Source organism: Molothrus aeneus, chromosome 9 (assembly GCF_037042795.1).
Source record: "Molothrus aeneus isolate 106 chromosome 9, BPBGC_Maene_1.0, whole genome shotgun sequence".
Taxonomy (NCBI): domain Eukaryota; kingdom Metazoa; phylum Chordata; class Aves; order Passeriformes; family Icteridae; genus Molothrus; species Molothrus aeneus.
In genome coordinates this window covers 29,126,131-29,138,711 of record NC_089654.1, presented here as the reverse complement: position 1 = coordinate 29,138,711, position 12,581 = coordinate 29,126,131, and the positions used below count along the sequence as shown (strand labels likewise).

The 12,581-nt window shown below is 51.2% G+C and overlaps 1 protein-coding gene across 2 annotated transcripts in view; it reads left to right on the top strand.

The window, feature by feature from the left end:
- LMX1A (LIM homeobox transcription factor 1 alpha) overlaps positions 1–11,660 on the top strand; it is a 44,063-nt gene extending 32,403 nt beyond the window's left edge. For both annotated transcript variants that reach the window (XM_066555928.1, XM_066555927.1), the window contains exons 3-8: positions 4,565–4,797; positions 9,646–9,815; positions 10,354–10,431; positions 10,534–10,603; positions 10,719–10,892; positions 11,500–11,660. In XM_066555928.1, coding sequence (XP_066412025.1) covers positions 4,565–4,797; positions 9,646–9,815; positions 10,354–10,431; positions 10,534–10,603; positions 10,719–10,892; positions 11,500–11,660 — 886 coding nt within the window. The remainder of the gene's footprint in view (positions 1–4,564; positions 4,798–9,645; positions 9,816–10,353; positions 10,432–10,533; positions 10,604–10,718; positions 10,893–11,499) is intronic.
- The last annotated feature ends 921 nt before the right edge of the window (positions 11,661–12,581 follow it).

Below are 12,581 nucleotides of genomic sequence, written 5' to 3'. Positions count from 1 at the left end.
TCCAGTTCCTCCTAAGCTGAGTGTGTTGGTTTTATTTACAAATACTCACTGTCAGTGCTTCAGTGAGGTGTTTGCTGAGCTGCTGGTGCCAGTCTGGTTCTCCACCAAGCATCCCAATCTCCCTGTCTGGTGCTCTGGCCAGCTTCCCACCTGCCTAAACAAACCCAGTCAGGCCTGACTTAACTTTGGAACCACAGGTTATGGAGGGAAAAAAAAAAACCCTACTGAGAACTAAAGCATCCCTAAAATGCCATCAGTGAAGCAGGAGAGAGCTGGGCATGGAGCTGAAGGTCCCAGAGATGGAGGAAAACCTCTGTGGATCCAGGCTGGTGCGTCTCACTCAGGCTAAAATGTTAAATTAATTGCTGGAGTCTGGGTCTCAAGGGTACAGCCTGATCTCAGGGGAGCTGAGACACCAACAGGACCCTTTGCTGTCTCTCCATTGCTACCTGTGTTTTTTTCTGCCTGTGACCTTTTAGTGCCTGAGGTCTCAGTTTACTGTGTGTTTATAAGGAGCTCTTTTAGGTTTTATGGGGGTTTCTCTGCAGCTCACATTGCCCAGGGATGGGGGAGTCCTGCACTGGGCAGTGAAAGACACCTGGACTGAACAGCATCCCTCAGTGGGAGCTGCTTTGGAAATAAAGTCATTTATTCAGCGACCTAGGAATGGCTTTCAGTGTCTGATATCAGGCAGCCATTTACCTAAATCTCACACCTCCCTGCTGTGCAGCATCCTTTGGGCTTGGAAACATCCACTGCTGGGGTGGTGCTGCTGTGCCTGGTTGGCAGAGGTTTGTGGCTCTCTAATAAGTGCCTGGGAAACAAATTTTGGGCACATTTATTCCTGGAGATTAGCTGGCAGTAATGTAATATCTTATCAATATTTTATTACTGAGAGCAGTTGGTAATCCCAACAGGTAGGGCTTAAACATCATTTAAACAGGATGAGAATGTGTTGCCAGACGAATACAAATAGCCTCCACTTTGACATAAAAGAGACATAATTAAAGATGAAGTGACTACAGAAATATTAATGCAAGCCAGTGTATAATTGAGCTGGAGGAAGAAAAAGAATGACCCTTCAGAAGGGATGCTTTCAAGGGAATGCACCTCCCTCTCTTCACAGGGCAGTCACAGGGATGTTGGAAACACATCTTAGGGACAGGCAGTTGTAGGTAAACTTGGGGAATTAATGCTGAATGTAGAAAAATAAAAGCTACTGATGGCAATTATGAATTCCCTAACCTGTACATTTTATTTGATGATTTCCCACTTTGTATGGTGATGACAGTGTTTTATAAAAGCTTTATAACACCCCTTTCCTATTTCTTTGGGAATGCTGCTTTCTGCTGAGCATGCCCAGGATTTGGCTGGCATGGGAAGAGTGTTGCACCAGACCCTTGTGCTTGCCAACACTTTTTTGGAAAAACCTGGGAGGAAGAAGGCACTTTTGCAAACAATCCCCATTTTCTGGTGGTTTTCCCATGAGGGTTTTGCATATATCTGGTCCTCTGCTTCTCAGAACGGGGCTGGTTCAGCACATTTCCTATGTGGGTTTTAGGAACAGCCAAAAAAAAAAGATGGGGTTGAAAGCTCGGAGGTAACCTCTGCAGGATATGTGCTGACTTTTGACTTCTCTTTCTAGGCCAAAGTCACCAAGACAGGGGAATAATAATGTCCAGTTCCCACAGATATTTCGGACAAGGCTGGGTAAACAGTGGGGTTTTTTTTCTATGTGATGTCCAAGCCAAGAACTCAAATATCTGGGTGTGGCAAAGTAGTTCTGGTTTGATACCTTCAAACATCTCTGTTGGTAATCCCATTTACTGAAAATATCTGGGCCTAAGGTTAACTCCAGGTGCCTCTGAAGCCAACACTGATGCTGCCACCTCTGCTCTTCTCACCTCAGTTTCCCCCAGCTGTAAATCATTGATCATTCTCAGTAGGGACATTTAAACTGGGAGAAAGAAAAGCTCTGTTCCAACCTAAAGCGTTATTGCTGTTGTTATTATTATTGGCTTTTAAGTCTAGAGACAGAGTCTTGAAACCTGGGAACAGTTTAATTAGGGATGCCTCAAACGCTGTCACATCAATGTCAAGGAACAAGCTGAGCTTTTCCTTTTCCTTTTGACACATCAAGTCTTCAGTCTGGCACTGGCCTTAACCCCAGATTTGCTGTCTTGGAGATTTTTATGATCTATTAGACATTCCTGATGTGTTTCTGATTTTTATGCTATGATCTTTATTATGAAATTCCTGATTTTTATGATATATTAGACATTCCTGATTTGTTTCTGATTTTTATGCTATGATCTTTATTATGAAATTTCTGATTTTTATGATATATTAGACACTCCTGTATGTCCATTCCTGTGCAAGTGAGGATGGGGCCAGAGGGATGGGGTGGTTTGTGGGTGAGGGAGGGTGGGGATATTTTCTGTGGGTGCTCGTGGAGAGGCACGGATGAACTCCCTGACCCCACTGCTGTCTCCAGCATCTCCTTGGGTCTTGGCATGAGCTGGAGGGAGGTGACAAAGGGGAGTTGACTGGATAGAACCCGTGTGGAACTGATGCTGTCTTGTGCTGGTGCTACCTGGGCTGCTGGGTTTGATACCTTTGTTTTCTGGGCGTCGGGTTCTTCATCACTTGCCCACATTTACGGTAAGCACCTGGTGAGCCCCAAAACTGCTGAAGTTGACCCAAAAGCAGCACCCCCCATTGGCACTGGATGACTGTGCAGCACTGAGAGCATGTCCCTGTCACTGCAGAGTGCCAGCAGCGCTGTCCCCAGCCCCTCAATGCTCCAAGGGGGTGACACAGCACTGCTGTGCTGATCCATCTCCCTGTTGTGGTGTTGTGAGGTCCCCAGGATGAGGTGAGAGATGAGAATTGACTCCCAAGTTCGCAGAAGGCTGATTTTTTATTTTATTTTATTGATAAAATAAATCAATTATTTGGTTTTATATTATATTATATTATATTATATTATATTATATTATATTATATTATATTATATTATATTATATTATATTATATTATATTATATACTAAAACTATACTAAAATAGGAGAGAAGATACATCAGAAAGCTAGAAAGGAATGAATAATAAAAACCCACGACTGACCAGAGAGTCCGACACAGCTGGACTGGGATTGGTCATTGAGTAAAAACAATTCACATGGAACCAATCACAGATCCACCTGTTGGTAAACAATCTCTGTGAGACCATGTCTGGATGGGCTGTTTGGGTCCACTCTGGACCATTGACAATAGGGTCAATAGTCTGTGGGCTGTTGACCCCAGTCCACACGGTCTTACATAGAAGAAAGCAAAATATCAGAAGTGCTCTTCTCCACGTGGTAACGTTCTCTCTTTATTCCAAGAGACACATCAGATGGACAAACACATAGAAAAAGAGACTGTTCCCCAGTACAACAAACCTCCAGAGCACATTCCAAGCAGTCAGATAATTATTGTTCACATTTCTTTTCTGAGGCTTCTCAGGAGAAAAATCCCAGCGAAGAGATTTATCATAAAACACCACGGTGACAATCTCCCCGCCATGGCTGCCCCATGCCTTGTCCCAGCACCTGCAGGGCGTGACAGCGGGCTGGGTGTGGCAAAGAGGTTCTGCTTTGACACCTTCAGACGTGTCTGTTGGTCTGGGTGTGGCAAAGAGGTTGTGTGTGATGGTGGTCACAGGGGTCTCAGGTTGAGGGAAGAGACGAGGATTTGACTCCATATTTCAGAAGGCTTGATTTATTATTTTATTATATAAATTACATTGAAACTATATTAAAAATAATAGAAGAAAAGGTTTCAGCTCAGAAGGCTAGCTAAGCTAAGAATAGAAAAGAATGAATCAGCAAAGGTTTGTGGCTCGGACAGAGAGAGAGCCAGCTGGGCTGTGATTGGCCATTAATTCCAAACAACCACATGAGACCAATCACAGATCCACCTGTTGCATTCCCCAGCCGCAGATAATCATTGTTTACATTTTGTTTCTGAGGCCTCTCAGCTTCTCAGAAGGAAAAAAATCCTAAGAAAGGATTTTTAATGAAGAAATGTTTGCGACAGTTGTGCTTTGACCCCTTCAGACCTGTCTGTTGGTCTGGGTGTGCAAAGAGGTTGTGTTTTGATACCTTCAGACGTGTCTGGGTGTGGCAAAGAGGTTGTGCTTTGACCCCTTCAGACCTGTCTGTTGGTCTGGGTGTGCAAAGAGGTTGTGCTTTGACCCCTTCAGATGTGTCTGTTGGTCTGGGTGTGGCAAAAGGTTCTGTTTTGACCCCTTCAGCCGTGTCTGTTGGTCTGGGTGTGGCAAAAGGTTCTGTTTTGACCCCTTCAGACGTGTCTGGGTATGGCAAAGAGGTTCTGCTTTGACCCCTTCAGCCGTGTCTGTTCTGGATGTGGCAAAAGGTTCTGCTTTGACGCCTTCAGCCGTGTCTGTTGGTCTGGCTGTGCAAAGAGGTTGTGCTGACCCCTTCAGCCGTGTCTGTTGGTCTGGGTGTGCAAAGAGGTTGTGCTGACCCCTTCAGCCGTGTCTGTTGGTCTGTCCGTCCCGCAGGCTGTTCGCGGTGAAGTGCGCGGGCTGCCTGGAGGCCGTGGCGCCCAGCGAGCTGGTGATGCGCGCCCAGAAGAGCGTCTACCACCTGCACTGCTTCTGCTGCTGCGTCTGCGAGCGGCGCCTGCAGAAGGGAGACGAGTTCGTGCTCAAGGAGGGGCAGCTGCTCTGTAAGGGCGACTACGAGAAGGAGCGGGAGCTGCTGAGCTTGGTGAGCCCGGCTCTGTCGGATTCTGGTAAGGGACTCCCTGGCTGGTCCCGCTGCCAGGCCCCTCACAGGGCTCTGGAGGTGAGGGTTGGGCTCGCTGCTCTGAACTTCTGCCCTTTGGTCTGAGGGGATAAGCTCTGTAAAGTCCTCCAGGCACCTCGGTGGTGAGGGCTTGAGCAGGGAGCTCAGCAGCGAGGGCTGGAGGATGCTCTGTGTTCCATCCCACCTCATAAGGCTCATTTCTGGATGAGTCTGTGCTCCTGGCCTGTGCAGCTTCCCCAGATGTGGGAGGGAGAGCTGGCCACTGACTAAACCTTGAGCTAAACCTTTGTCCCTGCCCTGTGCCTCAGTGTCCCTGCCTGTCCCTGCTCCTGTCCCTGGAAAGGCTGAGAACAAGAAGGGAGCTGCTTCTGCTGTAGTCACCCCTTTTAATAACAAGGGGAAACTGAGGCACAGAGCTGAAACATGAGCTGGCAGCAGGGAGCCTACAAACCTTGTGTCCCCAGCAGCTGATGGGCAGAGCCAGCCTGCTGACCCATCATGGGGACACTGTGGGGACACTGCAGAGCCAAGGGGGCTGCAGGAGAGGTGGCCCTGTGGCTGGAAGTGGGCAGGGGGCCAGCATCCTGCTCCAGCCAGGGTGTCACAGCCAGGTTAGGTTGCCCAGAGCATCACCAGCATTAAAATATGTTATCTGCACTCAATGCAAATCAAACCTGAATGTTTCCCAGGAAGACAAAGCCCAGCGCTGGGGAGTGGGAGGGTGGAAATGATCTGATGATCTGCTAGCCAAAATCCTCAGGATAACACCATCCCCACAGTGCCCTGCTCCTCAGCAGTCTCTCAGTTCCCCTTAAAATCCCTCACTGGGGAAAAGGCTGCTTTGTGGAGGGAAAGGATTTACCTTGGAAATTCTCTGCTCTGGAAAATGCCAGCAGCTGTGGTAGGGGGCAAGTGGGGCTGTCTTTTTCCTGCTGGAGCAAAGCACTGGATTTAAAAAGAGTAGAAATCAAGATTAGGAGTGTGTGGTTAAGGTGTGAAGCATGGACACAACAAAACCTGGTGCTCTCTGTCACTGGAATGCTGTAACTGGGAGAAGATTTGTGAAGGGATAGGGGTGGTTTTCATAGATAGGGAGGAAAAATTGCCCAAAGCCTGTATTTCTCTTTAATATTGAGCTCCTCTGCAGTGAAAGCCCCTCTGTCCTGCAGCACTGCTTGTGTGGGTTCTGTGTGAGCCCTGCAACCCTGCTTGCTCAGGACAAAGAAGTCCTTCCTCCTTGCAATTAACAGTAGTGATGTTTAAGAATCAGAGTGATTCCATGGGAGGAGGTGGCTGTGGGGAGCTGGTGAGTCATGGTCCAGCACTGGAGGATCTGGACAGGCAGGAGTGCAGGAGGACCCAGCCCACTGGCACTGGCTCTTCCCTTAGCCCTGGGAAAGTCCTTAACTGATTGAAAAATTACTGTTTTTTCCTCTGGGATATACAAAACCTTTTCAGTTAAAATAGGAACCAATGAGGAAGAGAAAGCAAATCAGCCACAATGGTTTGGGTTTGTTCCTAGTGGGGGAAAAGGGCATTTGGGGAAAGGTTGGGGAGCTTTTCCTCCCCAGCCACTCATCAGCCTGTGGTCCAGCCCCACTTCCAGCAGCTCCAGCCAAACCAAGAGCCTCAGCTTAGCAAAAACCCCCAGGGGAAAGACTTATTTTGGTGGAAACTCCAGCTGAGACCTGAGGGATGTGAAGGGCCAGTGTGGGAGTCAAAAGGGCAAGGCAAGCCCTTGGCTGATCAGAAACCCAACCCAAAGCCCCTGACATGGCCTGGCAGCCTCTGACTGGGGGGTCCCGGCCCTTGCCATCTCCCCACAGACCCCATAGCTTGTCCCTGGCTGCTCTTGGTGGCTCCCAGCTTTGTCTTGGGACACTGGGGACAATGACACAGCAGGGACCAGCCCAGGTATGCATCCCCCGTGGATGCTCCCCCCAGACCCAGGGGATGCAGAGTGGTGCCCAGGAGATGCAGAGTGGTGTCCACGAGATGCAGAGTGGTGTCCAGGAGGTGCAGAGTGATGTCCAGGGGATGCACAGTGGTGTTCAGGATTTGCAGGGTGGTGTCCAGGGGATGCACAGTGATGTCCAGAAGATGCAGAGTGGTGCCCAGGAGATGAAGAGTGGTGTTCAGAGGATGCAGAGTGGTGTCCAGGAGGTGCACAGTGATGTCCAGGAGATGCACAGTGATGTCCAGGAGATGCAGAGTGGTGCCCAGGAGATGCACAGTGGTGTCCAGGAGGTGCACAGTGATGTCCAGGAGATGCACAGTGATGTCCAGAAGATGCAGAGTGCTGTCCCCTCTCCGGCTGCCCCTCACCAGCAGCATGTGATGAGCTCCTCCAGCCTCTTCCCTGTCCCCCCCTGGCTGCTTTGAAGCCCCCCAGGCTCTCTCCTTCCCTCCCTGCCCCCGGCCCCCGCACACCAAGGGCCACTTTATGAGAAAGCAGAGATAAAAAGCGAGCCATATGTTGTCTGTAATCTCCCAAACCCTCGCTTCAATTACTGCCTCCCCCGAGCCTCCGCCGCCCAGCCTGAGTAAACAAGCCCCTCTGAAAGAGGACCCTGCTTTCCAATTAAAAACGTCCTAACGTTCCTGCTCTCCCTAAATCCTCCCTGGGCGAGGAATGTCCCGGCCCCGGCGGCGGGATGTGGGCTCGGCAGGTCGGAGCGGGGGCACCAAGCCCCACAATATCCACAATATCCACAATATCCACAAGATCCACAAGATCCATGGCCCCGGCCCCTTCCCAGGTGACGTCAGGGCAGCCCCAGACACTCATTAATTTCTCCCCCCTCCTCAGTGGGGAAAGGCTTGAAAGGGAGAGTTAATTAAAAGTAATACCCCGCCAAATCCGGCTTCACTTTTCCTTCTTTCCCTTTGACACTGGGAGGGATTTGGGGAGCAGGTGTTGGTGGGGGGAGGGTTTGGAGAGGCTGCTCTGAGCGGGTTTTCCCCCTTGGAGAGGGTTTTGAGCATCATGGACCTGATGGAGCCTATGAGCCTGTGGCTCTGTCCCTCCTGGGCTGGAGAGGAGTGGGGTGCTGACCTCATGCTTGGGTGGTTCATGGACCAGTTGACATTCCTTCTCCCGTGATTTGTAAAAATCTTTACCTTTCCATCAAAATTAAACTCCTTCAGCATTCAGGAGAGCCAGCAGCTTGGCAGAGCAGGGACCTGGCACTGGGAAGGAGGCAGCAGCAGCAGCAGCAGGAGCCCCTGCTCAGCCCCATCAGCCCCACAGCCTGGGCCTCCCTCACTGGGGTTCTCACACCTGCTCCAGTGTGGCATCCCTCGGGCTGGGACATGCAAGGAAACATCAGTTTGTCCTTCCTGTTGGTGTGGGAATGTCATGGGTGTGCTGTGAGCAAGAAGGGAGCTGGACAGCAGCAAGGCTCTGGTTCCTGGGGCCAGACCCAGCTCCTGGCTCTCTGGGGACTGCCAGCACAAAGAGCTCTCCCTGCCCACTGACAGGGAAAGGCTCCTGGCTGGAACCCAGGAGAGGGCCCAGCAGTGTGGAGAGGAGAGGTAACTGGTGCCTGAGAGCTGCTCCTCTGGGATCTTTGCCTCCCCTCAGCCTGGAGATCTGCTCCTGCCTTTCCTCATTCCCACCTGGGCTGCTGTTGGATTGAAGCTTTCCTGCTGTGTGGGATCCATGATTAGCCCTTGCCATGGGGTTTGACCTGGCCTGTTTTCCCCAGGAAGTACCCTGAGCCAGGCTCACACTCCCTGGTACATCCCCCTCTCCCAGAGCCATGGCAGCCCTGGCATGGACTTGGGCCAAGCAAAGCCTTGCAGAGCCCCATCCATATCCAACCTGCACCTCAGCTCCATTAGCCATTCCCAGATGAACACTGAAGGAGCTTTCTGGAAAAGGCTGTGAGTGATTTACAGCTAGCCAGAGGGAAGGTGCTGTCAAACCTGCATCGCAGCTGAGCAAGCAAGGTCATCAGCAGGGGAGGTGCAGTAAATGAGGAGAGCTGGGAAGAGGCACTGTCCACTTTCCTGGAGCAGTTCCTGCCCTGAGTGGTGGAGAGCAGCAGGGAGATCCACCCCAGTGCCTGGGAATGCAGTGGGGCAGCACATCACAGTGAGTACCTGAGGAGTGAAGGCTGAAAGACCCTGGGTTTCTGTCCAGGGAGATTTAAAACTCCACAGAAAGAAGGAAATAACAGGCAGAAAGATGCCCCTTATATGTATGAATAAATATGTATGCCCCTTATATGTATGAATTAAAGTCTGTGCTCTGAAGGGAGTTGTCCTCCATGGTAGAGCAGGTCAGGAGGTGTTGGTGAGGGGTCTTGGCTAACACTTTGCCCTCTCTGAGCATCCTTGCCCACCCATCACCCTGACCTCCCCAGCCTGGTCTGCCTGGGCAGAGGGACCCAATCTCTGTCTCCACCTGGGTTTGGGGACAGCCCCAGGGGCACAGGGGTCCTTGACAACTGCTGGCCCCTCACCTGGATGATGTGACCTGTGTGACTCTGTCCAGATGTGTCCCCAGCTGTGGCCTGGCTGGAAATTCCTGTGAACCAGGCAGAGATCTGGCTCTGGTGGAGGGAAAATCAGCTGTCCCAGGGTTTCACATTGCAGCTGCTCAGACTGTTGGGGAAAAGAAGAACCCAAAACCACATCTGCTGGCTGAGCAGTCACAGGCTTCAAGTGCCAGTAGCTCTCCCCCACTCCCAAACCTCAGCTTCTCACACACTCAGAACAAGATCCCCACCAACACCAGCTTGTTTTAAATCTCTCACATTATTTTGACCATGCTGGAGATGGTGTGTGGCGCCTGTTTTCTGTAAAGGACTTGCTTTTATTTCATCCTTAGGCAAAAGTGATGATGAGGAGAGCATCTGCAAGCTGGGCCAGGCCTCGGGGAAGGGCTCTGAGGACGGGAAGGATCACAAACGGCCCAAGAGGCCTCGCACCATCCTGACCACGCAGCAGCGGAGGGCGTTCAAGGCCTCGTTTGAGGTCTCCTCCAAGCCCTGCAGGAAGGTATGGGGAGAAGAGCTCATGGCCAGCTCTTGGGGATGTGCTGGGTGCTGAGCATGGCCTTGCCCTGGCTGATCTGACCCTTCCTGAAAAGCTGAGTGGGCTGAGATGCAGCCCCACATTTCTCTTCACAGAGAAAAGCAAGGCACAGTTCTTCCCAAAAATATTTCTGGGTTTTGCGTTCTCTGAAGCTCAGAGAAAGAAAACACAATTCTTATCACTTGCTGTGCCCGTGTTTGTGCAAAAGTAGAATGCAACATGGAGATTGTTTACCCAAAGTGATGGTGTTTTGTTTCCTTGGCCTGTCAGAGCCAGGAGTGTGTGTGTGTGTGTCGGGACTGTTGGGTGACAGTCACAAGAGTCTGTGCAGTGTGAGCAGAGTGAGTGTTTGGCAGATTCAGTTTAGGTGTAATGTATATAGTATAATAAAGTAATTAATCAGCCTTCTGGTACCCATGGAGTCAGATGCATCACTCTCTCCCCTGGCTGGGGCCATCCCAGCATTGCCATGCTGAGGGAACACTGTCCCTGTTCTCTCCAGGTGCGGGAGACGCTGGCGGCAGAGACGGGGCTGAGCGTCCGTGTGGTGCAGGTCTGGTTCCAGAACCAGCGAGCAAAGGTGGGTACCAGGGCTGCCAGCACCCATTGCTGGGGCTCCCTCCCTCCTGGCTTTGGCCAGGGGATGGTTTCATTCTGGTTTTTCCCCTTTCCTCTCTCCCAGATGAAGAAGCTCGCCAGGAGGCAGCAGCAGCAGCAGCAGGACCAGCAGAACACGCAGCGCCTGAGCTCAGGTACCCCCCTGACAATTCGGCTTTCCCCATCTTCCAGCCCTCTCCAGGCTTCTCAGCCGAGCTCAGCCGCCCAAGAAGCAGCAGCCAATGATCTTCTCTGGATGTTATCTTGCAGCCCAGACGAACGGCGGCGGCGGGCCGGGGCTGGAGGGGATGCTGAACCCCTACACGGCGCTGCCCCCGCCGCAGCAGCAGCTGCTGGGCATGGAGCAGAGCGTCTACGGCTCCGACCCTTTCCGGCAGGGGCTCACCCCGCCCCAGATGCCCGGAGACCACATGCACCCCTACGGTAGGGCTCTGGGGATGCTCTCTTTGCCCTCTCACCTTCAAAGAGATGCTGGGTTGTGGTGGGGTCACCTCACTCCTAAATGCCTTGTGCTACTGCTGCCTTTTAGGGCTGACCTAAAAACAGAGGCCAGACGAAAGAATAAAAGCAGATATTTACTGAAGGGCCTTCAGGCACATTAAGGGCAGATAGATGAAGCCTCCCCAAGGGGCTACACCCAAGATGGACAATGGTCCAGCCGTTTTTCAGACAATTATAAATTTGTCCATTTACATATGAGGGGTTAATCCTCCAATTACAGCTTCAGGTAATGAAGTCATATTCCCCCCATTTGCTCCTCTCCATTTCACTTTTGTTCATACTTTTCAGGGCCTGAGGCTGTAGGGTGTCCTTGAGTTTCAGGCCCAGAAGGATCATTTTTCTGACCAAAATGTGAGGACAGCAGCTGACACTCTGTATGGAGTACAGAGCTATACACTGAAGCAGTGCAAGATTTGAAAAATACACAGCTGAAATCCAAAGGCATCACTAGAAAAGCTGGGGGTAGCAGGCACTGTGGAGGTGCTGGAGCAGGCTCTGAACCCTTCCTGTCCCTTCCTTGCTTCCCAAGGTGCCGAGCCCCTCTTCCACGACCTGGACAGCGACGATACCTCACTGAGCAACCTGGGGGACTGCTTCCTGGGCACAGCAGATGCAGGGCCTCTCCAGGCACGAGTGGGAAACCCCATCGACCACCTGTACTCCATGCAGAACTCCTACTTCACCTCCTGAGCCCAGCGTGGTCCCCCCAGGAGGGGCCGCAGAGCTCCCGGGGTCGGGAGGGAGGGAGGGAGGGAGGGGAGCAGCTCTGCTGGGATGCTGTCAAATAATGTTGTAGCTTGGGATTCCCAAGGAGAGAGTTAAGTTATGGGTTGCATAGTTTCATGTTTCTCTTAGGAGCCTAGGATTAGGGACAGGAGTGGTTTTTGCAGCTGGCTGGTGGATTTTCAAATTTCAGACGGGGGACACGAATTTCTCGTTTCGGCAGGGGGTGGGGGATTCTCCTGTAGGAGCATCCCAGCGCTGTATCCCACCTTTAGAAAGAGCAAACTGCTGATCTTCGTGGGGAAAGCCTGCAGCATCAGCTGGGCTTTGAAATCTGACAAGCTGACAACGCTCTGTGGAAACAGGAGAGGAACTCTCTGTCACTGCAGGGTTTGGGTTTTTTCCCCTCTGTTCCCTCAACCAGTTTGAGTGCCCGCTGCTTAAACGTAGGGACTTTTTAAGCTAGATGTTCCCATGTGAATATAGAGAGCTAGAAACCCCTAGCATTGTCCCTGAGGATGGGGCTGTGTGTGTGGATGTGTGTGTGTGTGGGCACGCGCGTGTGTGCGTGCAGAGCCGTGTGGCTGGGAGTGCAGCACTGCACGGCCACACCTGCCAGATTGTATCAACAAAAAAAGTTTATTTCTAAGTCTATCAGAAATTTACTGTACAGCAAAAGTAACTTTATTTTCAGTGTGAACCATATTTAAGGAAATACTCAATGCACTTAAGTTATAAGAGGAAATAATTTTACTTTTTATAAACGTTATGTTTTAGGTTGCAAAAGCCCAGTGGCAGGGAAGGAGCATCAGTTCATTTCAGGCATCAGGTTTGGGGTTTGGGGTTGGTTACTTTCGCTGTTCTCAGGTTGCCCCACTGGTTTCGAGG